The 24429-nt window shown below is 38.8% G+C and overlaps 1 protein-coding gene across 1 annotated transcript in view; it reads left to right on the top strand.

Moving 5' to 3' along the window:
* atp2c2 (ATPase, Ca++ transporting, type 2C, member 2) overlaps nucleotides 1-24429 on the top strand; it is a 78194-nt gene that overhangs the window by 14631 nt on the left and 39134 nt on the right. Inside the window, 6 exon segments of the mRNA NM_001079056.1 lie at nucleotides 7866-7976; nucleotides 9106-9222; nucleotides 18350-18439; nucleotides 20025-20060; nucleotides 21628-21689; nucleotides 23336-23444. Coding sequence (NP_001072524.1) covers nucleotides 7866-7976; nucleotides 9106-9222; nucleotides 18350-18439; nucleotides 20025-20060; nucleotides 21628-21689; nucleotides 23336-23444 — 525 coding nt within the window.

Below are 24429 nucleotides of genomic sequence, written 5' to 3'. Positions count from 1 at the left end.
AAAGGTCATGTCCCGTAGATTCCATTTTAATCAAATAATTAAACATTTTATTAAAATTATTTTCTTTTTCTCTGTAATAATAAAACAGAACCTTGTACTTGGTCCTAACTAAGATATAATTAATCCTTATTGGAGGCAAAACAATCCTAATGGGGTTATTCGATGTTTAAATGATTTTTACATAAGGTAGATCCAATTTAGGGAAAGAACCCTTATCCAGAAAGCCCCAGGTCCCAACCATTCTAGATAATGGGTCCCATACCTGTTTTGCTCTTTTGCAACCTTATCCTCCTGTTTTGGTTGTAACCTCGGATGTTTTAGGAAAGCCAGAAGAAATGAGTAGGGATTTTGTTTGGCAATTGTACCAAGAGTAAGTACAATCTGTAACTAGAAAGGAAAGTTTGAGAACAAACTTCATGTTGGGTTGAAAAACGTGAAATCACTGAATGAAATCTGATTGGTTGTTTGCTCTGCCAACTTGGACCACCGTTATATAGTAAAACCACTCTGCAAAGTTTAGGGACCCTGGTTTTAATAGTGTCTGAATGGCAGCAATTTAAATTTCCCCACTGAAAGTCAATGAGTGACATCTGATTAACGGTTGGTGGTTCCACCCACTTTTTCTAACCTGGAACTGCAGTTACCCAGTGACTAACTCTGCAAAGTTTAGGGACCCTAGGATTAATAGTTAAAGAACGGCAGCAGTTTAAATTTAAACCAATAAAAGTCAATAGGTAAATTGTGATTGGTGATTGGTGGTTCCACCCCCTTTTTCTAACCTTGAGTCGAAGTCACCCAGTGACAAACAGTGGGCAGCCTGGCATAAATAGTGTGAGAATGGCAGCATTTTAAATTTAAACAAATAAAATTCATTGGATGAAATCTGATTGGCCCATCCCACTTTTCCTATTTTTGAAGTTACCCAGTGACAAACTTTGCAAAGTTTGGTGACTCAGGCATAAAAATTGTGAGACTGATAGCATTTTACACTTCACCATTGAAAGTAAATAGGTGAAATGTGATTGGCTGTTGGTGGCTTTGCCCACTTTTTCTAACTTTGAATGGCAAATACCCAGTGACTAACTCTGGAAAGGTTAACAACTCTGGAATGAATACTTAAATAATAATCAATTTAAATATAAACCAATGAAATTTAATGGGTTGAAATGGATTGGCTGTTGGTAGCTCCGCCCACTTGTTCTAACCCTGAATACGTAGTCAGCCAGTGACTGACTGTGCAAAGTTTGGCAACCCAGACATAAATAGTGTGAGAAAGGTAGCATTTTAAATTTAAACCAAAAAAATTCATAAAGGAGTCTGATTGGCTGTTGTTCGCTCCACCCACTTTTTAAAACCTAAAAATGCAGTCCCCTAGTGACCCTGCTGTTAGTGAGAATGTGAGTACTGTGAGAATGGCAGCAGGTTGAAATTCCTAACAGCTACTTAAAGTGTAGTGAATATGCATAGGGTGGGTGGGGCTTTGCAATGTCACAGGCAGTCTGTTCCTGCTCTACTCGCTCCTCTCCCCCCCCCCCCCCTCCGGCAGAGAGAGACACAGAAGGAGGAAACTGGGAGGGGTTTTTCCCTGCTACTGTTGAGTAAAGCCTGTCAGGCAGTGCTGTGACCACTTCCTGTGGGAGACTGGAGGACACTCCCATCTTTCATTTTACTCTGGCTTCAGACTTGAGAGGTTGTCTATGCAGCTCTCATATAATGACAGTTTTAGGAGGTAAAATGCTTTCAAAACATCTTTTTTTGCATCATTTCACAGTTTGAGGGAGGATGAATATTATAACTGAAAATGAACTTTATATAAAAGGTCTCCTTTAATAAAAAATAGTAACAAAAGTCAAGAGAAAACAAAACCAACCTTTAAATCATGAATGACGAATGCACTTTTTCTGCCAATCAGTTATGTTGTAACATCCAGTGTTACACATACATAAAACATACAATAAATATTTGTAGATGGTACTTCCCACTTGAAAAAAAAATCCTTCTCATAAAGGATTTTCTCAGGGTTATGTGTGCTTTATACAAATGAGTCCAATTTAGCTTCTGGAAAAACCTGTTACTTGATATTTCATAAAGTACATAGGATGCACACATGAATTCAGGGCCTGTAATCCAGCATCTCCAGGAAAAGTAATTTAATGGAAGAGTAAATAGAAAAGGATGAATAGTTCAGTAAAATGAGAAAGGGATTTGCCTCTTCGAGAGTGAGACAATGAGAAAGGCTTTTGGCAGCAATGAACTGGTATGAAGCAATCCAGGATGTAGAAATGATTTGTGCACTCTACAGGCTGTGGCCTTTTGTGGATACTTGTCAAACTCAAAATGTAGTAAAACTGGGAACTCCTTTTTTGTGGCTCATGAACTAAAGAGCCCAAACAAAATATTATGTATACCTGTAGATGTATACTTGGTTAGTGTTAGGGTGGCTTTGAAGATAATTTTAGCCATGGGGATGTCATGTCAACAGTTGGGCATGTGTTTTATTTGATCTTCTATTTTTATCTTGTGTTTTATATTTTATTGTTAGATGTCTTAACAACGTTTGCACCATTCTTCTAAAAATTAGCAGCCAATCACCTGGCAACATTTATTAGTTACCTGCTTGAAAGCAACTGTGTAATTGTATGTTATGTCTGATTGTCCATATGCAAACTTTGTGACTCTTAGGGAAATATGACATGGTCAAATTTGTAATCTGCACTACCGCAGATCTCCCAAAAATATCTTGCTGTTGCCTCAAGTAAAACTTATTCTTGGAAAATTGTCTCCCTTCACAGATCGCAGTATTAGCAAACAGCTAGGCACAGATTTAACTGCAGGTAACAAATCTTACCATGTGCCATTGCCCTTCTAATTTTATCTTAACCAGTTGTTGCATTTTCTGAAACTGTATTTCAGAGAACAAAGGCTCATAATATGTGAACATGCTACTCTCCTTTAATTCTTCCTTTTGCCTCCACCTAGATCGGTAATCCATTTCCTTTTAAATTATTTGCAATTAGCAGAGACATTGCTAAAGGATTTGCACATTTGCCATTTGTAGTCTGCCTCACATTGCTTAAAACGAGATAAGCATTTAATTCACATGGTTTAAATATTTAGAAAGGAACTGACACAATGTTTGCAGTTTATACACTAACCCATAACATCTTTTTAGCTATAATTTGTCATTCTCATCAGTACATAGTGAACTACATTACTGACATCCTGAGAATGCATGGACAATGTTGTATACATAAATATACAAGCACACAACTGCTAATCCTCACATATTTCAGCAGCTCATTGTACACCAGTATCATACTCAGTATAGCATGAAAACATGTTACTTGAAGTCAAATAACGACAATAATCTCCTTGGCTTTACCATTCATGTACAAATTTAATTTTTCCCTTTGTGCTGAGTTGACTCAGATATATGACAGGTTCTGTTCTGTCGTCTAGTCTCTACCTAGTGACAGACATTCATGTTTGACAGTCTTATAATTTTTCCACATGACACTGGCTCTGTGTGTACAGTGGAAGCAGCATTGCTATGGGCAGGTGTGTATGTTAATTAACTATGTGATATGCAACAATATCTAAATGTATCCCAAACTCAACACAAAAAATCAAAAGAAAAGTTACATTTTTATTCAAAAATCCATATTAAAAACATACAAACCCCACAAAGTGCCCCCTTACGCATTTCATACCTTACCGGTCATAGGCAGTTGTGACCCCATGGGTACCAAAGCACATTTTTAAGCACAAAATTGCCCCACCCATCATTGAAACTGGTAGGGTACAAAACGCGCATGGTGGCACTTTGCAGGGTTTGGGATACATTTGGATATTGTTGCTTGATTTGCCCTTTAAATCTGAGGGCTGTGTCCCATTTACTCTCGCCCTTTTTGACTGGCCACCGAGGATCCTCATTTTCTGAGAAAGTTTAATATAGCCATGTGATATGGCCATTTTTTCGGAATAACTACAAGATAGTATTGGCGGATAGTATTCTGTATAATTGCTCATCAATTTACATATTAAATATACAGTGCTATTGAAGTTAACAAGAATTACAGAAATGATTATTAAATTATAGGTGTTAGAAATGTATCAGGAACTAGATAAGATTTAAATTAACTAGAATGTCCCTGTTGGTGAAGCTATTTCTGACATTCCACTTTTGTATTTCTTTCCTTTTTATATAAAAATAGGTTCTGACATTTCAAGTATTCAAAAGCCCAAACATCCCCACCACAGGCCCAATAAATAGTGACTGCTAAACAGTGGCAGCTTGTAGGGAGGTCGTGGGTAATAATTCCTTAAAGGGACAGTGCCCTTACCTTTACTTGATAGACCAACTCTGGTTAGGAAGGAACAGGCAGACTTTCCTCATGCAAATAACTTTTATTCACAGCCGATGTCACCGTTGCATATAAACAAACAGGCAATGGAGCACTTGGAGTACATATGGTACATATAACTCTTTCCTCCTTCCAATGACTTTCCAGGCCAGTTAGACGTGCCTAACGTTTTGGCACCCCCAAGTGTCTTAGCCTTTCCTTCTCCTGTAAGACTGCCTTAATAAAAATGTAAACATTAGATAAACCCAGTAGAGTTGTTGTGCCAATATGAATTCAAACAGCTTAGGTAGATCAGAGGCACTCAGTCCTGATCAACTGCCTTCCTCTGCCTGTGTGCAAAATGCGAGCAAAGAAAAGTGGACGATCCACTGTATGTGCTCCTGTCCTAAGGATCTAGTACTGGTATTGTTTTACTATTTTAGAGAAATAGGAAATCATTTTTAAAATGATTTCCTTAAAATGGGCTGTATGGGAGATGGTCTTCCCGTAATTCAGTGCTTTCAGGATAATGGGTTTCCACACCTGCATCGGCACTTCTGGTTTTTATTCTTAAAATAATGTAGCAGAAGACAGCTGATTAATAGACATAAAGGAATACCAACCTGTTTCATACAGAAAGACATGGATAGCTGTACTAAACTAAACTTTATAACTTTATATCTAATGAAAGTGTTTAATGTATATTGGAAAGTTTTTTAAAATTACATTTAATTTTATTTCATTATGTCAAAAACTATTTTTAGGTGGAGAACCCCTTTAAAAACACAACCCCTAAAACAGTTTAAGTATATTGCAATATATATTTTGTTTAAAGGGGAGGGCATTTTGTGGTTGCAGCATGCACAAATCGTCTTAAATATAATGATGAAGGTTGAGCGCAGAGGACTTGTTGTCTCTGCCTATATAAATTTCCTATAACATTTTTGGGCATTTTTATAATGCTTTGACATTGAAAAAACTGCTTTTGCAGATGTAGAGTTTTTTTTAACTTTACCAATTCATAAATCGGCAACTTGATTGTAATTACTTCTTTCATTGATTCATATTCTGTTTTGACTTTTTTCTCACTGTGCCCTATTTAAAAATTGCAACGACTTTAATGTTGGATTAATAGAAAGCTTCAGTTTGGTAAAGTGAAAGGAGTCAACACTATTTAGCTACCCAGCAATAATCTGGTCACATTTTAAATGCCATTTACCTTTTTTTTCCACAAAATTTTGGTTATTGCTTTCCTCTGACTTCACTGTAAAGTATTTTATAAATAGGTGATTGCAATAATGACTGATAAAAGCAATGTCAAGTGAAGTGCTTATCAGTACTGCTTTACCTCTTTATAAACAGGCCCCTGTGTTTTTTTCGTCATATACTTTAGCAGACAAATTTTTTCTCATCATATTTTGTTCAACACAGTATTCATGAATTTTGATAAAGCTGCTGTGTTTGAACTTTGCATCCAGGTATTGCCAGCAACCTTCAGCTAAAAGCTATATAGAAAATATTGTATTATATTCAGGGAGCATTGCTGCATGCTGGATGCAAATTCAGTAAACACGACTCCAATCAGAATAGTACAGTGTGCTAAACTGTTGGTTTGTCCTTCTTGGGGTGCTTGGAACAATGTCAGGGAGCCTCTATGTGAAGAACAGTTTGAAAATCAGGGAAAATTGCACTTTGCTTTCCTAAATACACCTAAAAGCCAAGCTTGCAAGAGAGATTTAAGTTTAATCTGTATTTGCTATCCTACATATTCTTGGAATTATGACTGAATGGCTGACACTAATATTTTCTTACATCTCTGCCCATTTCATGAGCTGGTGGGGAGCCCTGACCAATGGTTGGACTGTTAGGAAGGGCTTGACCTGGGAAAAGTTTTACAACTTTTATAGCATAATGCAGAAAAAGACAAATGGACTCCATTATTATAGGATAGTGGCAAGTTCTACAGGGCTACGAATAGCAAAGCTCTTAAGTTGCAAAATGCAAACTGTGCTGAGCAAGGCTTTGGCTGCAGCTTTTGTCCCTTGGTGCTCCATCCCTTCCCTGGAGCACAAGTAAATGGCACACAAGAAATAGTTGTGCAAGGGATTGCCCTTATGGTGGCCCTCCCATGGCAGGTGCGACTTGACCCCGCCAGCATGGCATTTATGGTGAGGTGTAACTCATTGTGAAGGAAATGCACCATCTACAGTTTGATGTAAATATGAGATGGACATGAGAGATCTGATACATCCTTTGGTTTTAATGCATATGAGTTAAAAAGCTATATAGTAATGAATATCTTAAAAGTGTCACGCCACAAAGAGGAACAAGGGATTATTTGTAACTAGCCTAAACTCCATACATGTTCTCAAGTGTTTTTTTTTTTTTTTTATAGAATTCCCTTCAGTTAATATTGGAATATTGTTATTTTCTCTGAAATATGTAAAGTTAAGTATTTCTGTCCTCTTTTGAGTTAGGAATAGGTGGCAATTCATGGGTGAAACACTCAAGGCTGTGAGATGTATTAAGTCTTGAGATGTGAGGAAACTGGTTGTTTGTGCTGAGAAAAAGAAATACTGTACAATACCCTGAAGCCCCTAAGCTTTAGACTGGTGGCAGTAAACAAAAAGTAAAAAATTGCATTTCGCAATGTAATATAGTTTGTGGGACTATTACTGCATTGCAAATTTTAATTGCGCATTGCAAACTTTTAAGGCATTCTTGAAGGAGGCCAAACCTTTTGGAGCAAATGTATCATTTTCATTTAGAAGTTTTATTACATATACTGAGCAATCAATAAAATGCGCAGGCTTTCTTCGACTGTTGGAAGTAGTCACTAAACAGCTTCTGTGTTCTCAAAGCCCATATTAAATTTGCACAAAGACAAATTTGTTCGCACAAAGGCAAAAATTTTCGCATTGCAAATAATTTTTCTATTACCGACTTTTATGTATGTCTGTATGTATATCTTTATTTATAAAGCACCACTTATGTATGCAGCGCTATATAATAAAGCTATATAACAATAAATACAAATAAATACAAGGTACAGTTTGCAATAAGTTAAGAGTCAAAGATACAAGAGGATGGAGGTCCCTACGCTGTAGAACTTACATTCTAGATCACTTTTATTACATTTTCCCCTTAAAGTCTTAAAGTAACAGGGGTGGGGGGAGACAAAGCCTGTGATGTCACAGAATGGGCATGAATACACCAATCTTTGTAATGCAAACAGTATAATTGGAGTTTTTAACAATCCCCTTTTGTAAAGAATACCTTCATAGATATAAACAAAAAAAAATGAATACAGTATATAAGGGGATCCTTTAATCATTGTGGTTATTGTAAGGTACAGAGGAACATCAGATCTATAGTGAGTTTAAAAAAGTTCTTTCCAGAATGTTTGCCTGTAACTGGCATAGAGCATATAACATATTCATATTTGTCCATGAACTGCAGTATTGGGTCTTTTATTTGTTAGTGGTCTCGGGTTAAATATCTCTTCTTTTTCTGATCTAACAGGCAGATGAACATTGTGAGCTGAAGTCTGTTGAACACGAGGATGAAGTTTTACCTTTACCTGCCAAGGAGGCCAGCAGACTGAACGCGAATGAGCTGGTTAAATATTTACAGGTCAGCATTTTGACTATTGCAGTGATATTCTACTGGATGCTTATTCTGAATTATATATGGAACCAATTTAAATGCTTTTTTTGTATTTTAAACTTTACAGCAATACAAGGAGGTCCCTGCTGTTGCAGATGAATGAATTGTTGCCTTTGTGCTTTCTGTGTACCACTAATTGTTTTACCATAACTGTTCTGTAAATATTTAATTTAAATATAAAAGAAATGAAGGCAAACCAAACTTTGTTTTAAATTGTCCTAAGGAATATTAAGATTTCTTGTCCCATCTTCCACAGCCCCCACTGTAAAATGTGTCTTCCTAATTCACATGAATACAAACAGAGCTTTGCAAATGTGGCTAGGCCATTTGTCCTGCTAGCATGCAGTGTGCATGTGGTCAGCGCCGGATTTCAAATCCGGGCGCCCCGAGGCCGCCCTGCCCAGCCGCCCCCCGCAACTCACCCCCCCCCCCCCAGTGCACACATGCGCATTCGCAATTCACCCCCAACCCCCTCAGCGCACGCATGTGCATTTGCGTGGGCGCCGATATAAACTCATACGGAGCAGTGGGGAAAGGTCCCCACTGCTCCGTATGGGAGCAGAACTTCGGTGCGGTGGGGCGGCACCCTAAATGTTTGCCGCCCTAGGCCCGGGACTTTGTGGATTCGCCACAAATCCGGGCCTGCATGTGGTGGGCAAATAACAGAAACCCCAGAGACTTTAAGGGAAAAGAAAGTCATATTAAGTTGTAGGGGGTTTAATTTGTTTGGACCTCCCAGCAGATAGTTAATGCTTATACTCTTGAACCCCATTCAGGGTCCTGCTTCATGTTTTTTAATCTTTACCGCTCTGCATCCTTATACTGTTTAGTCTGCCTTTATTTTGTTAAGGTATTTGAGCATTTATGGGGTTATGTAATAAAAGGCAATAAGTTTGCCCATGACCAGAACTCCATAGCAACCAATAAGAAGTTTGCTTTAAGCAGTTGACCAGTAAATGCTACCTGATGTGGGTTCCTGGTTGCTATGGGTTCCTGCTTCTGGGCAAACTTAGTGAATTTTATTACATATGGGGGTTATATTTTTTAGCAGATTGGCATGAAAATAACCCTGTGAGAACCTATACTCCCTCTTTAGGTGGATGTAGAAAGTGGCCTTTCAGAGTGCTCCGTGCTTCAGCGTAGAATAAAGCACAGCTGGAATGAGTTTCAAGTGGATAACACAGATCCTATATGGAAAAAGTACCTGGGCCAGGTAATAAACTCTTTGCAATTTCTACTGTTTTGAATCTTTAAAACAGCAGTCTGCCTAGGTTAAGAACCTTCAATAAATAAGCCACTGATAACATGGCCAATATAAATGAATAGAACAAATACTGACAGAGCCAGAAGGCCCTTATGAATCAGCTCCCAGGGGACACATGAAGATTGGCTGCATCAGAGAATTACATTACCAATCTGCAAATCCCCAAGTGGCAGAAGAGAGCTGCACATGCGCAGATGATAACAGCAAATGTAAAGACATGAAATTGTACAAAACACCACTCAGAATTTGACACACACATAAATTCAGCCATGTGTTCTCATAATGTTGTTATTACTGTATTGGACAAACCAATCCCTTGATAAACAATACATCTCTTACTGTGTAATTATGAATACCTTGTTGCTTTCAGCCCGTTGAGTAGAATGACATGTTTAAAGGGGCAGCAACAACAGACATTTTCAAATAGTTCACCTCAATTGCTTTCAGGTTTTTACCATTTATTATTAAAAAATATCTAAACATTTTCCCTCTCTCATGCATTACTGTTAAAGCTCAGTAAGCCTGGTTTCTTTACCCTTTAAACCATTATTTTATTTGGCATTTCTCGGTGATAACATCAGCTCCGACTGAGCATCCTTCAAGATTTGAAGCTAGTCTGCTAGTAGAACTGATGTTATATATAATACATATGTTGCTGGCATCTCTTCTTTTTTGTAGTTGTACAGCAGATGTGGTGCCAAATTTGTCTGTCCTTGTTTTGTGAAAATGAGAAGTACCTGCATATTGCTGATATACTTACTAGTTTCTGAAAGTCTGAACAGAATTGTGCTTGTTAGTTGAAACAAGGAAAGGTAAAAACTAAGAAAGCTTTATCAGAAAGGTCTATGTAAATACAGCCATAAGCACTCGCAGAAAAGCTGCAATGAGTCCTCTAACAAAGAAAACACAAAATTTCTTGTCTCCTTTTGTGTATACATGCACTTTGGTATCTGACTTCTTCTCTTAGAAAAATCCTTCATTCCTGGAGCAGCTGCGCAGCTCTCTCCTCTCGCCCCTCCCATAAGAATTAATTCCCACCCCATTAGAATATGTGATCTATGTTGCCAGCTGCTAGAGCTGCAGCAGGTAGCTACGGAAACCAAGCTAAAATGGCAGCTGCTATCTTAAACTAACAGAGAAAGCTTCTAGGACCGTTTTGCAAAATAAAAATAGCATTCTAGCTTGCACTAATGTGGCTATCTATCTATCTATTGGCAGTAAAATGCCAAAATGACTTTCCTTCTCCTTGAAGTCCTGAAACTCCATTTTATGATGTAAGCAATGTCATTAATATTGCGCCAGTAGTTTTTCACACTTTTATTTCTCCATCAAACTGTATAAGTTTTTCCGGCTTACCAGTAATCATATACCCACCCCAACAAGTCAGCCCTGTAAATGCTGGGGGCCAGCATTGGCTGCAGGATGCCAAACTGACATTGGAAAACATATGATATAAATTTGCAGTTAAATGTGTTGTACTTCATATTTTTGCTTATTTTCTGGCCAAGTGTTATGCAGCATTGAGACCCTGCTGTACTGACTCAGTTGAGAATTATGCTTCTCAGGTGAATGTATTGTGCAATATATCAAGAGCCAACAAGGGTGAGAACAAGCTGCCATGAACAGTTTAAAACCTGTTTGACAAGTAGATCTCTTTCAGAAATGATTCATTTCTTTCCTCCTTATTATTATCTGAATAACCAGGTGACTTCCTATTAAATTACTGAGTTTGTATAATACCGGTTTCACATTAACCATGCCCTGTAACATTCAGACTTCTATTCTATTTTTAACCAGGGATGTGCGAGAAGGGATTGGCATGCAGGAGTTGGGTCTTAAATGCCTTATTTAAAGGTTAGGTGCATATTAACTTTCCAACAGATATTCCAGATGGGGCCTATTACTCTAGTGATGAATGCAAGCTTGGTTACCTGTTTCACATCATACTCATATTACTCATACATAGGTCATATTCACCTGACACTTGGATTTTACCAGAAACACTCTTTCATTTATCAGTCCTGGAATAGACCTAGCATGTCCTTTCATGCACATAGTTGGTTATATAAAAAAAAAGTCACAGTTGTGTAAAAAAAAGTGGCAGTCACATCAACAAAGACGTCACATTTTGGGATTTTTTCACCATTTTGCAAACAGGACATATTCACTCATCACTATATACAAGTTAGGGAGGTGCCTGAATCCATTAAAGTTAAAGAAAAATATACTTCTTTACTACAGATATTCAATAGTATCCTACACAGAATTACTATTGATAGAGCTAACTGAGTCCAAAAGCCTGACACAGCCTCTCTCAATGCTAATACACAAAATTTTAGATGGGCAGACTTTGCCAGTATAACGGCATCTCTGCAATGTATCAACTGGGAAAGGCTTTTCACAGGGTTAAACACAGAAGGAAAATGGAATATCTTTAAAACATCACTTAGCAAGTATACAGATCAGTATATTCCCCTTGTAAGTAAGGAGAGGCATTGCAAAGCAAAACTTTTATGGCTGAATAAAAGTGTTAGTGTCAAGGTTGGTAAGAAAAAACGTTCTTTTAAAGCATTCTAGTTAGCTGGGACAGCAGAAACTTTTATCAGGTACAAGGAAGCAAATAAAGCATGCAAAAAAGTTCTGTTGGGTTTATTAAAGGTTTAAATGTTTTTAGCAGACTAAGATATGAAGATCCAAATTAAGGAAAGTTCCCTTATCTGGAACACCCCATGTCCCAGGCATTCCGGATAATAGATCCCACACTTTGAAGAATACCATACATGGTAGAGATGGAACAGGGTATTGCAGCTAGGAGTAAAAGGAATCCTAAATTATTTTTTTAAATATGTAAATAGTAAAAAAATTAAGCAATAAGGGGTGGGAACCTTATTATTACAAGGGGCTCAGTTGGATGATAAGAACAGGAAAAAAACAAACATTTTTAGCTCTTGTTTTCATCTGTCTACACAACTGAGGAACCAGCTAATCAAGGCTTCCCTTTTAATAGACCCAGTTCTAGTAATATAAGTACTGACGCATGGGTTATTTGGGAGGAGATTCAAAAAAAACTTGAACACGTAAAAGGTAAACAAAGGTCCAGGACCGGATGGTATTCATCCCAGGGTATTAAACGAGCTTAGGTCTGTGATTGCCAAACCTCTTCATTTAATTTTTCAGGATTCGTTGAGGTTTGGCATGGTGCCGAGAGACTGGCGGATTGCTAATGTGGTGCCATTATTTAAAAAGGGATCCCATTCTCAGCCTGAAAACTATAGGCCTGTTAGTCTGTAAGAAAACTTTTGGAAGGGGTAATAAGGGATAGGGAACTTGAATACATTGCAAATCACAATACTATAAGTTTGTGCCAGCATGGTGGTATGCGTAACAGATCTTGCCAGACTAATTTAGTCGTCTTTTATGAGGAGGTGAGCAGGAACCTTGATGCTGGAATGGCAGTTGATGTCATCTTCTTGGACATTACTAAAGCGTTTGATACAGTACCGCACAGACAGTTAATCATAAAATTGAGGAATATTGGCCTAGAACATAATATTTCTAATTGGATAGAAAACTGTCTGAAGGATAGATTACAGAGAGTGGTGGTAAATGGAACATTTTCTGATAGGGCCAGTGTTGTTAGTGGAGTACCGCAGGGGTCAGTTGTTGGTCCTTTGCTTTTTAACTTGTTTATTAATTACCTGGAAGTGGGCATACAAAGTTCTGTTTCTATTTTTGCTGAGAATACTAAATTCAATGCAATATGCTGCCATAGTATCCAAGACTATTGTTATACTAAAATCTACAGTTAGTATTAATGTTGATATATATGGTTTATGTATGTGAGTGTATAGATAGGTCAGTATAGGTTTGTGTGTGCTGGGTTTTCTTGAAGGTTTGAACTAGATGGACTTTTTTGAACTATATGTAACTATATAATACATCAAGAGACATACTATGCTGTTCACATAGTTTTATCCCAAAGGAAGTAATTCTCCTTAATGCTAAAGGTGTCAGTAACTTGTCCTATGAAGAAAGTACAGTAAAATCATTCCAAGACATCTCAAGGTTCATTATTACTAAAAGAAAAATGCTAAAACCTGTGACTGATGCTTTAAGGGAAGAGAAGTGTCATTACAGATAGGATATAATACTATTATAATGATAGCAAGGTCAAGTTCAGTTATTCCCAATTCTTTCAAAGTGTTAGCTTAATTTACTGAAGGTCTGATCTTCTTAGAAGGTGACCTGAGTTTGGCCCTTATTAACAGTACTTTATCACCTCAAGGGATGATATATAATGGGATGAGGCAGGTAAGGTACAATTCAGATATATCAGTTATCCCCACAAACAAGACTTAAGGTGGCCATACACGAGCAAATCCGCTCGCTTGGCGATGTCGCCAAGCGAGCGGATCTTCCCCCGATATCCCCACCTACGGGTGGGCAATATCGGGGAGCATTTAGGTAAAAAAAAAAACGATCGGATTATGTGGGCGGCAATGGGGCAGTCGGATCGGGGACCGCATCAACGAGCCGATGCGGTCCCCGATCCGACCGGATTTTCTAACCTGGCCGATCGAGATCTGGACAATTTCAGGCCAGATATTGGTCGGCCAGGCCTCTCTGCTCTCCCCATACACGGGCCGATTAGCTGCCGATATCGGCAGCTATAGTCGGCCCGTGTATGGGGACCTTTACTGCCTTTGCCGATAATCTGATGCTTTTTATTACCAAACTCAACATCTCTTTACCAAACTTAATGTAGTTATTAAATTTATTTGGCAAACTCTCTAATTTCAAAGTTCATTTAAGTACATCCAAAACCAATTTTAAGGGTTTAGGCCAGCGTTTTTCAACCACTGTTCCACGAGATGTTGCCTGGTGTGCCGTAGGTGAAGACAAGACTCCCCCGGTCCCCTCTGGGACACCTTCCCCTTCCTGGCTCCATGATGCCCGGAAATCGTCACTGCCTGTGATGTCATCCGGCATCGGATCCAGGAGGGCGGAGCAACCAGAGAGGAGAGGCAGCTGGGTTTGTGGAGAAAATGTCCCGGACAATACTTTCTTTGTGTTTATTTGATTCCTATTCAAGAGAATTACTTTATATATAGTCAATATAGGCACAGAGTTAAATTTTTTAACATTTTCTAATGGTGGTGTGCCTCATGATTTTTTTCATGAAACAAGTGTGCCTTTGCCCAAAAAAGGTTGAAAAACACTGGTTTAGGCAATTCTCATTATTGTCTATGGCAGGGTATTTTCTGGCTTTGTAGTAGCCATGACAAGTAGCTTCTACTAATTAACTTCATGTGTCTTCACCTTAAGGTGGCCATACAAGGGAAGATTCTAATTGAGGAAATTAGGAAAATGGAAGAAATTACTTTTGTTACCTGGGAACAATGACATGATGCAATAATAAATGCCCAACTGACATACTCCCTCCTTCTTCTCAGAGTCCCCCTAAGGGCTGTTGCAGACGGGGAGACTAGTCGCCCGCAACAAATCTCCCTTGTCGCGGGCGTGTCTCGCCAGTGGGATGGAATTTCGGGGAGATTAGTCGCCTGCGACAAGGGAGATTTGTCGCGGGCAACTAGTCTCCCCGTCATCCACAGCCCTAAAACCTAATTTTAGAGATTACAGTCATGTAAGCCTTTTCACTGACATATTACTTTATTGCTGGTGGAAAGGCATTTTGGAGAGATTAGATGTCCGCAATAGCCGAGATTTAACTGATGGTACAACAACAACAACAACAAACATTTGTAAAGCGCTTTTCTCCCGTAGGACCCAAATGGTAACTAATCTCCCCATGTGTAATTGCCCTAAATGTTCTATCTATACTTTTTTTTAATCTTCAATGCCCTACTTTTTTGTACCCCCCACTGTTTCATGAAAAGACATTAAATAAAGTTTTTTAAAAAAGACATACATAAAGACTTATACATTAGGTAATGGGGTCCTGCCTGCATGGGTAAAAAATAGGAAAAAATGATACACAATGTATAAAAATATATTATTTAATCAAATATCCCTGAAAGCTTTTTGTGTTATTATGGAATTATTTATTCTGGCTGTGTCAGTAGGACTGCACAAAGATCTGGTCAGAATATGAATATAATTATGTAGATTCTGATTAAATGTGTTGGTAAATCCACAGTGGCACATATATATGATTAATAAAGTGTATTAATTGGGCACCTGACAATTTGGCAGTCAGGGCCAGTCCTGGCATAGGCCAAGGTGAGAACCTCGGAGTACAGTGTGTGGCAGGTTACAAGGGGTGGCAAATAGCTGCCTCTGGTAATTTTAAGGCTCAGTTTTTTAAGAGCCATTTTTTTAAAGAGGGCAGCTAATTAAATTGTGTGCCACCATATACCATCATTTTTTTCCAACTAAATACTAATGGAGTAATGTATTTAAGGTGCAAATTTTGCCCAGAAGCAGTAACCCATACCAACTAATAAGAGGTTTCAGTCATTTGATCGGTAACTGCTGCCTTCTCAGTGGCTGATGTAGATTCATAGACCTGTTTCAAACTTTTTACATTATGCCCTTAAAATCTTTTGATGGCTAATTTACAACCACAAATGCAGTTGCATTCCTGCACCTTAAGTGAGTTGTGCTCCTTATAGTTGTGTTTTATGCTTTCATGTTTTGAATCAAGCACTGCTGCACCTATTGATGCAGGGAAACCCTGGAACTACCACTACCGCCAAACCAGATGTGAGCTGCAGGAATCCCTTCCCTTTAATTGCATTTCAAATTTAACTTTGCTCATTGTATTTACAGATGTAATTGACCGCTTTGATCTTGTTGTGTCTCTCCACATACTATGACTCACACACATGGATCAAATCGAATGTTCTGCACACAGGTCCATAAAGGTAGCACCCTTAACACAGATATGTGATGTATCATATTTAACTACTTGTCCCATTTACAAAGGATATGCCTACTTTTATGAAAAGAAGAGATACTATTATGGGTGGAAACTAACCTACCAACTATTTATGGTGTTTTTTATCAGTAGCTGTGAAAAAAAAACAGCGTTAGATTCAAACATTGGGTTCAGAGAATTGTCTTAGGGAATCCATTATTCTGTGTTTGTATAGCACAAAGAGTCAAATAAATGTAAAACATTAAACAAGTTCAACCTTTAACTTGCCGCTATCACCAGTGTACCACATGCTTAGCCTATGAATCTTCATCTCTGGGTTGGTAGTTCTAAAATAAACAATAGAAATTAAAGTGAAATAAAAATCTAAAGCAATTCTTTCTGTACAGGGAAACGTGAGAGTTTTGACAACTGCATGTAATCACCTCTTGGGTGGGTGACAAAATGTCCAAAAATACCTTTAAAAGACATGTAAACCCTACATCTTTTACCATGTATTAAGGTTGGGCACATCTACCTCATCAAAACTGCATCATTTGTAGTGATGGGTGAAATGTTTTGCCAGGCATGGAATCGCGGCGAATTTCCGCGTTTCGCCATTGGCAGATTGTTTCGCGAAACGGATGAAAAAATTTGCAGCGGAAAAATTTGCCAGCACCTCCAAAAATTGTCGCTGGCATCAAAAAAGAATAGTCATGGGCGTCAAAAGAATAGCCGTGCAACAAAATAATAGCCGAGGGCAACAAAAGAATAGCCATGTGACAAAATAATAGTCGCGCGTCAAAATAGTAGCCGCGGGCGACAATTTTTTTGGCCGCACAACATTTTCGCCGTTTCGCAGATCTTTTGAAAGATTCGCAAATCAAATTTTTCTGCAAAGCGAAACGGATCAGATTCGCTCATCACTAATCATTTGTACTGCATATATCCCCTCTCTTTGTCAGCATCATCACATTTAGACTAGAGGGTGTGTTTAGTAACCTGAGTTGAGAAGAACTGAGCATGCTCAGTAAGCCAAGAGCCAAAGTTGATCTGTAGCTGTAGCCTTACTATTAACCTTAGAACACTCAGAATGGCAGGTATTTAATCATCATTATTATTAAGAGGCTGTTCACTGATTACATTTTTGTGGAAGGTTTACATGTCCTTTAAGAAGCATTGGCATAACTGTATCCCTGTTGGTACACATGCTTAATTTCTCGAAAATGCAGCAGGGTGGTTCCGGCACTGCTCTTCAGAGAAAAGGTATTTGATTATCATTTGGCCAAGAGGTACAGTAAATTGTGCAAATTAATAAACGTCATGTGTGGCATAACCCTACATTTACAGTGCTATATCCCAGGTAATTATGTTGTTCCAAGAGAAAGATTTAGAGACAGTGTTGTAAAGTGATAACAGGCTGTCAAAACTGTAGCAACATTGTTTTCAAATGTGATTTCTATGCAAGAACAACGTGCAAAATTAAAAAATTAACATAGTTTTAATTAATAAGGTTTTTGCCCGAATCCCAGTATAACTGCAACTGCTACGTAGCAGGCCCTGAAACATTCACATTTACTAAACGTGCAATATGTGTACTTGTTTTTTGCATGCAAGTTGTTTTGCTTGTGTTGGTGGGGTGTGAATTATACCATTTTTGGTGCATTATTGCGTGATTTATTAGGTAAAATTTACATCATGTAAAAAAGATCCTCAAGCCAGGGGTTAATTCCACTTTCATCTGTATACCCAGTACTTTGCACATAATTTATCAAACAGAAGCAACCAGCCTTTTAGTGCAATGTAAAAATGCTGGTCTGTAATATATGCAGCATGTATCATTCAGTAACACACACAGGTCCAGTTTGACCCCTTATTCAAGTAAGCAGCAAATTCTCAAAACTTCACTGTTGACTACACAGTTCTCAACAGTTCTAGGATTCAATCATACAATTTTAAGTAATGGCCAGAGGATCAGTTAAGCTCCCATTAGCCATTTTTATTTTCACTTTGGAAGGAACAAGCAATATAAGGTTTTTATAGCCTGTGTCTTAGCAAGCTCTGTATTGTTTAATTCATTTGTAACCTTATTAACATCCCATTCACTTGTAGTCTATTCAGCCTACTAGCATAGTTATTTAATTATCATGACTGTTTGAACAGTACATTTATTTGTTGTTCACATTTTGTTTTGCTTTCAAGTTTACAAATCCTCTCATTTTGTTGCTGCTCGGCTCAGCCTTGGTGAGCATAATAACAAAGGAGTATGAAGATGCAGTGAGCATTACTGTGGTAAGAACAGCACATTTTTCTCACAGTGAAATCTCTTTTTTCTTTTTCTCTCATTTTCTTTGAAATGTGCTGAAAGCAGAATTGTATGTCAAGCAGTTTGCCTTTTGGTTTGGATGGCTTTTTAGCAAGAGAGGGAATACAGAGTTATGGGAGATAGCTGTTAGTACAAGTGAGGGAATACAGGGTTATGGGAGATAGCTCTCAGTACAAGTGAGGGAATACAGGGGTAGGGGAGATAGCTCTCAGTACAAGTGAGGGAATACAGGGGTAGGGGAGATAGCTCTCAGTACAAGTGAGGGAATACAGGGGTAGGGGAGATAGCTCTTAGTACAAGTGAGGGAATACAGGGGTATGGGAGATAGCTCTTAGTACAAGTGAGGGAATACAGGTTTATGGGAGATAGCTCTCAGTACAAGTGAGGGAATACAGGGGTAGGGGAGATAGCTCTCAGTACAAGTGAGGGAATACAGGGGTAGGGGAGATAGCTCTTAGTACAAGTGAGGGAATACAGGGTTATGGGAGATAGCTCTCAGTACAAGTGAGGGAATACAGGGTTATGGGAGATAGCTCTCAGTACAAGTGAGGGAATACAGGTTTATGGGAGATAGCTCTCAGTACAAGTGAGGGAATACAGGGTTATGGGAGATAGCTTTCAGTACAAGTGAGGGAATACAGGGTTATGGGAGATAGCTCTCAGTACAAGTGAGGGAATACAGGGTTATGGGAGATAGCTCTTAGTACAAGTGAGGGAATACAGGGGTATGGGAGATAGCTCTTAGTACAAGTGAGGGAATACAGGGTTATGGGAAATAGCTGTTAGTACAAGTTGATCCAGAGACTGGTCCGATTGCCATCTTGGAGTCAGGAAGGAATTATTCCCACTGTGTGGCAATGTATGTATGTATAGGCATAAAAGGTTAAACTTGATGGACATGTGTCTATTTTTCAACCTAACTTACTATGTTACTATGTAAGCTGAATAATAAACCAGTAGTACTGACAGGATTAATGTGGATGCAAGTAAGATTATGTTTGAAAGAGAGGACCAAAATTAATTCTCCCACATTATGCCCGATTTAAAGGGGACATGGGTAGGGTATTGCTAACTTTAGAAGTGGCATTTTTATTGGAGCTCCTGATTTGTTCTCATGCAAACGAGGGGTGGGTGTGTCCTAAAAATTCTTGCCAGAGGGACAGGATGCGAGTAGCCACTCACAGCTCTGCCTTCACACAAGCAAAGATGGGTTGCAGTTCATGGTGAGGTCAGCCTAACTGCTGATTGGCTGCCATGCTACACTGCAAACTGCTGAATACTGATAGCACTTATACACAGGCAGGGAAAGCAGCCAGCAGAAAGAGTAGCAGCTAACATGGCATTCCCACATCTGTCGTAATAAATATGTATTAAAGGATTCAGCAGGGCTTCCGTTTTTCTTTAAAAAGATGCAAAAAAAAATTTGCCCATCAGACAATCTAGATAGAGAATTCACTGACTCCAACATGTCTTATGGTCCACATTGTTACTGTTCCTATGATCTGTTTATTTAAGCAGTTAACTTGTTTTTCTTTTCTTGCTTTATTTTAGGCAATCCTCATTGTGGTTACAGTGGCATTTGTACAGGTATGTGGTCATTAAATGACTCAGGTACAAGCACTGGAATACTGGGCATTTTTACTAGATTATTTTATTTTTCATATTTTCTCATAGAAATGTGAGGAAAAATTAGCAATCTTGCCAAATAAAGTTGCAGTTGTGTCAAAAAGGTTGCAGTCACAACCTGTGTTATTTTTTATTCCCTTACCCTCCCTGCCTCATATACTTTAAAGGAACAGTTACACCAAAAAATAAAAGTGTATCAAACTAATTAAAATATCATTTACTGTTACCCTGCACTGGTTAAAGCAGTGGCATAACTATAAAGGAAGTAGATCCAGTGGGGGGCCTGACATGGGGGAGGGGGTGCAGGGCCCTCCGGGGCTTCCGCCCCAGGGACCCCGCACCCCCCAAGGTGCCTCCTCCAGCCGCGCACCCCTAAACCCCCCCCCGCAGGGGCCCCTGTCCGATGTCCTCCCCTGAACCCGTATGTGAAACACATCAGGGGAGGACAAGGGAGGCCAGAGGAAGCAGCAATTGGGTCGGGTCTGGTCCACTGGCCCCCACCAGGTATTTTTGTCCCTGTGGCCCAGTCCGACCCTGAGGGGGGTTATACTGCAGGGGAGTCTCCCTCTATAGCTCTAAGAAATCCCCCCTCCCCAGCCACTCTCTTATGTCCCCGGCACGAGTGGCCAGGGAGTGGAGGACTGGCAGGGGGAGAGAGGGCTGGGTAGGGGTGATTTTTTTTTAAAAAAATAGTTAAATATGTGTTTTTTGACATGCTGTGTTTTAAAAATGGCTCAAAAAGTCAATGAGAATTTGAAATGATGATCTGAGCTGTAAGACCTTGTACCTGCCTGCACTTTTTCTTTCCTGTCTGTGTATGAAACAGTGCATGCATTATATGAATAAACTGCTGCATGCTGTCTAGTGACCTTCTAGTGAATCTTATAATCAAGTGTAACTATAAATCACTTTTCAAGGAACAATTCCACTGAAAATGCTTTATAAAAACTGTTTCCAGCAAACACAATGGCATCCCTTCAGATTAGAAGAAATAAGGTTTCATCTAAGTATTTGGAAAGGGTTTTTTACTGACAGCCAAGCCTGGTGGAATACCTTTTACATACTTTGGGCTTTATTGGGTACAAGTTTTGTTTTGCAACACACAGAACCACCAACAGAATACAATAATGGTTTCTGTGTTGCATTGGTTTTTTTGTCATGTAACTATGATAACACCTTCCATTATGATGGGCCTATGTTTTCCCAGATCCATAGCATAGCATGAAGGTAGGTTATCTGAAAGCAGTTCTAATGTGTAGCACTGGCTCCTTTGGAAAGCTCAGACTCTGGCACAATGCGCTAAGATGGCTGCCTACACACCAACATCACACCTAAAAAAATACATTTATTGTATGAAATTGTAGAGTGAATTATTTGATAGAAATAAAAAGTACACCATTAGTACAAAAATGATAGAATCTCTTTAATGTGTTTGTAAAGCAAATGTAAACATTAGTTGTGCATTGTATGTGGTATAAACAGGATTTGCACAGTGCTTCTTACTAAGTCAATTTATTTTGACCTCCAGGAATATCGCTCTGAGAAGTCACTTGAGGAGTTAAATAAGCTTGTTCCCCCTGAGTGCAATTGGTAAGTGTTAACAATATTTAACTCCATCAACCAAAAGTCAGGAGTGTGTTTGGCCATATATTTCTGCAAAAGCATCAGGGCAGGAGGTTTGGCATCTGTGATCAATTTTAAAGTCTTATTACCAATAGCGGGGGTCATTTATAAAATTAATAAAAATATTTGCAGATGTTTTTCCCTAAACACTTAAATTTTGTACTGCTGTGCACGTGTTTTTTTTTTTTTTTTTTTGCAAAACGCAGTAAAGGGTGAATTATGCATAAAAATTTGCAAATGTGTGCATTTATTATGTGCAAATACAGCGCCAATTTTCTCCTTGTGAATATAAATTTGCATTTTGCGAAATCAGTTTAGTAAATATTTTTGAGTGTGCACATTAATATTTGCAATTTGGGAATATGCCATGTTTGAAAAGCTTTAAGGACATTTATACTGCAAATAAAAAAATTTGCAATTATGTTTGCTCATTAAATGCAGCAGGCTTGACCAGCTTTATAAATATAAACACGAGTGAATAATTCTGCACTGCATAAATTTTATAAATGACCGCCAGTGTCTTCTAATGACTTCTGAAGAGAGACCTTTTTATGTCTTAAAGGGCACCTATCACCCCTATGTTGAGCCTGCAGTCAGGTTGGGAGAAACAATAGGTTTTTTTAAAAAGGAAAACTCCCCCTGCCAGTGCTGGGCTACATGCGGAGCTCCCAATGCTGCGTCACACACATACACATAATGGATTTTGTATATTATATATCATTTTTTTTTATTTGTATGTGATGATTGTTTTCTCTGTGAAAATTAATATATGATTACACTTTACATTGTGAATTTCCATTTACCCTCTCTTTTGTTTGAAGCACTCGCAGGATATTTGATTTGCCATATGATGGGTTAAGACAGGAGGCTGGTTACCAGGCAACTGTGTAGTTACAACTATTGTGCATTTTGTGCCATTTGAATAGTATTCAGGTCCAATTTTGTGCAAAGTCTACAATGGTTTTATAGCACCTGGTTCCCATAGTGCCCATGAGGGCGAGAGAGAGAGGCTGGAGTTTTTAAAGATTAAAAGTGCAGTAAAGGCAAAGAACAGTAAAAGATAAATCATGAAAAGGCTAAGGTGAAAAACCAGATAGCCACATTAGTGGACAAGGAACTGAAGCAAAGAACTAGGAGCTGTAGTACAGAACTGTGAGCAGGAACCATGAATTAAGAGCAGGATCAGGGATTAGCAGAAACACACAGAATGGGAATAATGTACACACAGTCACAAAGGTGGTGTCAAAGAACCAAAAAAAAAAGTACAAGCAAATGCAGAAACAAGCTCCCTGCCTCTGTAACCAGAAGTCACAGAGGTCGGCATGTGTGCGTCAGGCAGGTGCCATCGTTGTAACAGTGGTAGAGTAAGGGGGCCATTGAGGTCAGGTCCTCCGGTGGGCTTCTGAGTCCCCAGTCTGATGCCGGATAGTGTAAAATTCTAATTTGCATAGGACTGATTAAAAGTACAGATCTTTACCGTTAGAGGAATGAAGCTGTGCTGGAAAATTCCTGTTTATTTTTATGCTCTGGTACTTGATCTTGCTTACTGATTCTATTTTGTCACTCATAAAGGTCTAGTTCATGTTTTTTCAATATTGACTGTTTGTCTTCAGCATTCGTGATGGAAAACAACAGCACCTTCTGGCTCGTGAGCTGGTTCCAGGAGATGTGGTGTGTTTGTCTGTGGGTGACAGGGTTCCTGCTGACATCAGACTGATAGAGGTAATTTGTATAACTTGTAAATCACTGTAATGCAGTTCTGAAAGTGCACCTGTGTTATGTGCTACTGGGATGCCTGTGCAATGTCTGGTTCATTGGGAGCACTTCATCTTTTGTGTTTCACAAGACACCTAGTACCTGGTGATATAGCATGCAGCATGCCCGGACTAAAAAAACAGGTGAAAAGGTGAGACAAAGTTCTAAAAAGTTGTAACAGGTATGCTTTTGACATTTCACAATTTTGGAGTGTGTCCTGTGATTTAATAAAGGTGTTTTACATAAAAGGTTTAGGTTAGTTTTTGAGACCATAAATTGGTTTATTGGTATATACGCTCAGCTAAACATTCTGTTTTCTGCTTTTTAAACTTGAAGTGAAATTGGAAACCCCTCAGTCATGTTGTTAGGCAGAGAGGCTATCCAAACCACAGGGGACTTACTAGTTACTGTTGGGATCTAAACATTTGTCTGCAGTGTACAGAAAATGCACCTTTGAATCTTAGATAGCTTGGGTTTGAGGGCACCCTGGAGCTGCAAGTGTAATTCTAGCCCATTGTTTGAATTGCTCATGACGTGAGCAATGTCGGATCTTGACCCGCCATTCTCCCAACCTTAACCCCTTTGCCTGTTTTTACTTACCAACCCCAATAAACACACGGACACCAATTCTTGGGATAAAATGGCCGCAGAACATTTATTAATAACAATTAGAGTTTTAATTTAAAATATATCATAAGAACAAATAAGATAGAAAACAACTCATGAACACCATACAAATGTTTGTATAACAAACAACCAACTTTGAATAAACATAAACCATAACATACACCATAACAAGCCAATAACTGCGCAGCGCAACTGGCGCTGCCAGCTGCCCTTCCAGCCCGGAACCCCCTACCCAACAAAACTCACCTCCTAATCCACTTACTTACCCCTGAGGTTCCAGGCATGCCATCCCCAAACAATTAACAAACTCCCTTCCTAACCCAAC

This window comes from Xenopus tropicalis, chromosome 4, assembly GCF_000004195.4.
Source record: "Xenopus tropicalis strain Nigerian chromosome 4, UCB_Xtro_10.0, whole genome shotgun sequence".
NCBI classification, from domain to species: domain Eukaryota; kingdom Metazoa; phylum Chordata; class Amphibia; order Anura; family Pipidae; genus Xenopus; species Xenopus tropicalis.
This window is presented reverse-complemented; position numbering and strand designations above follow the sequence as displayed.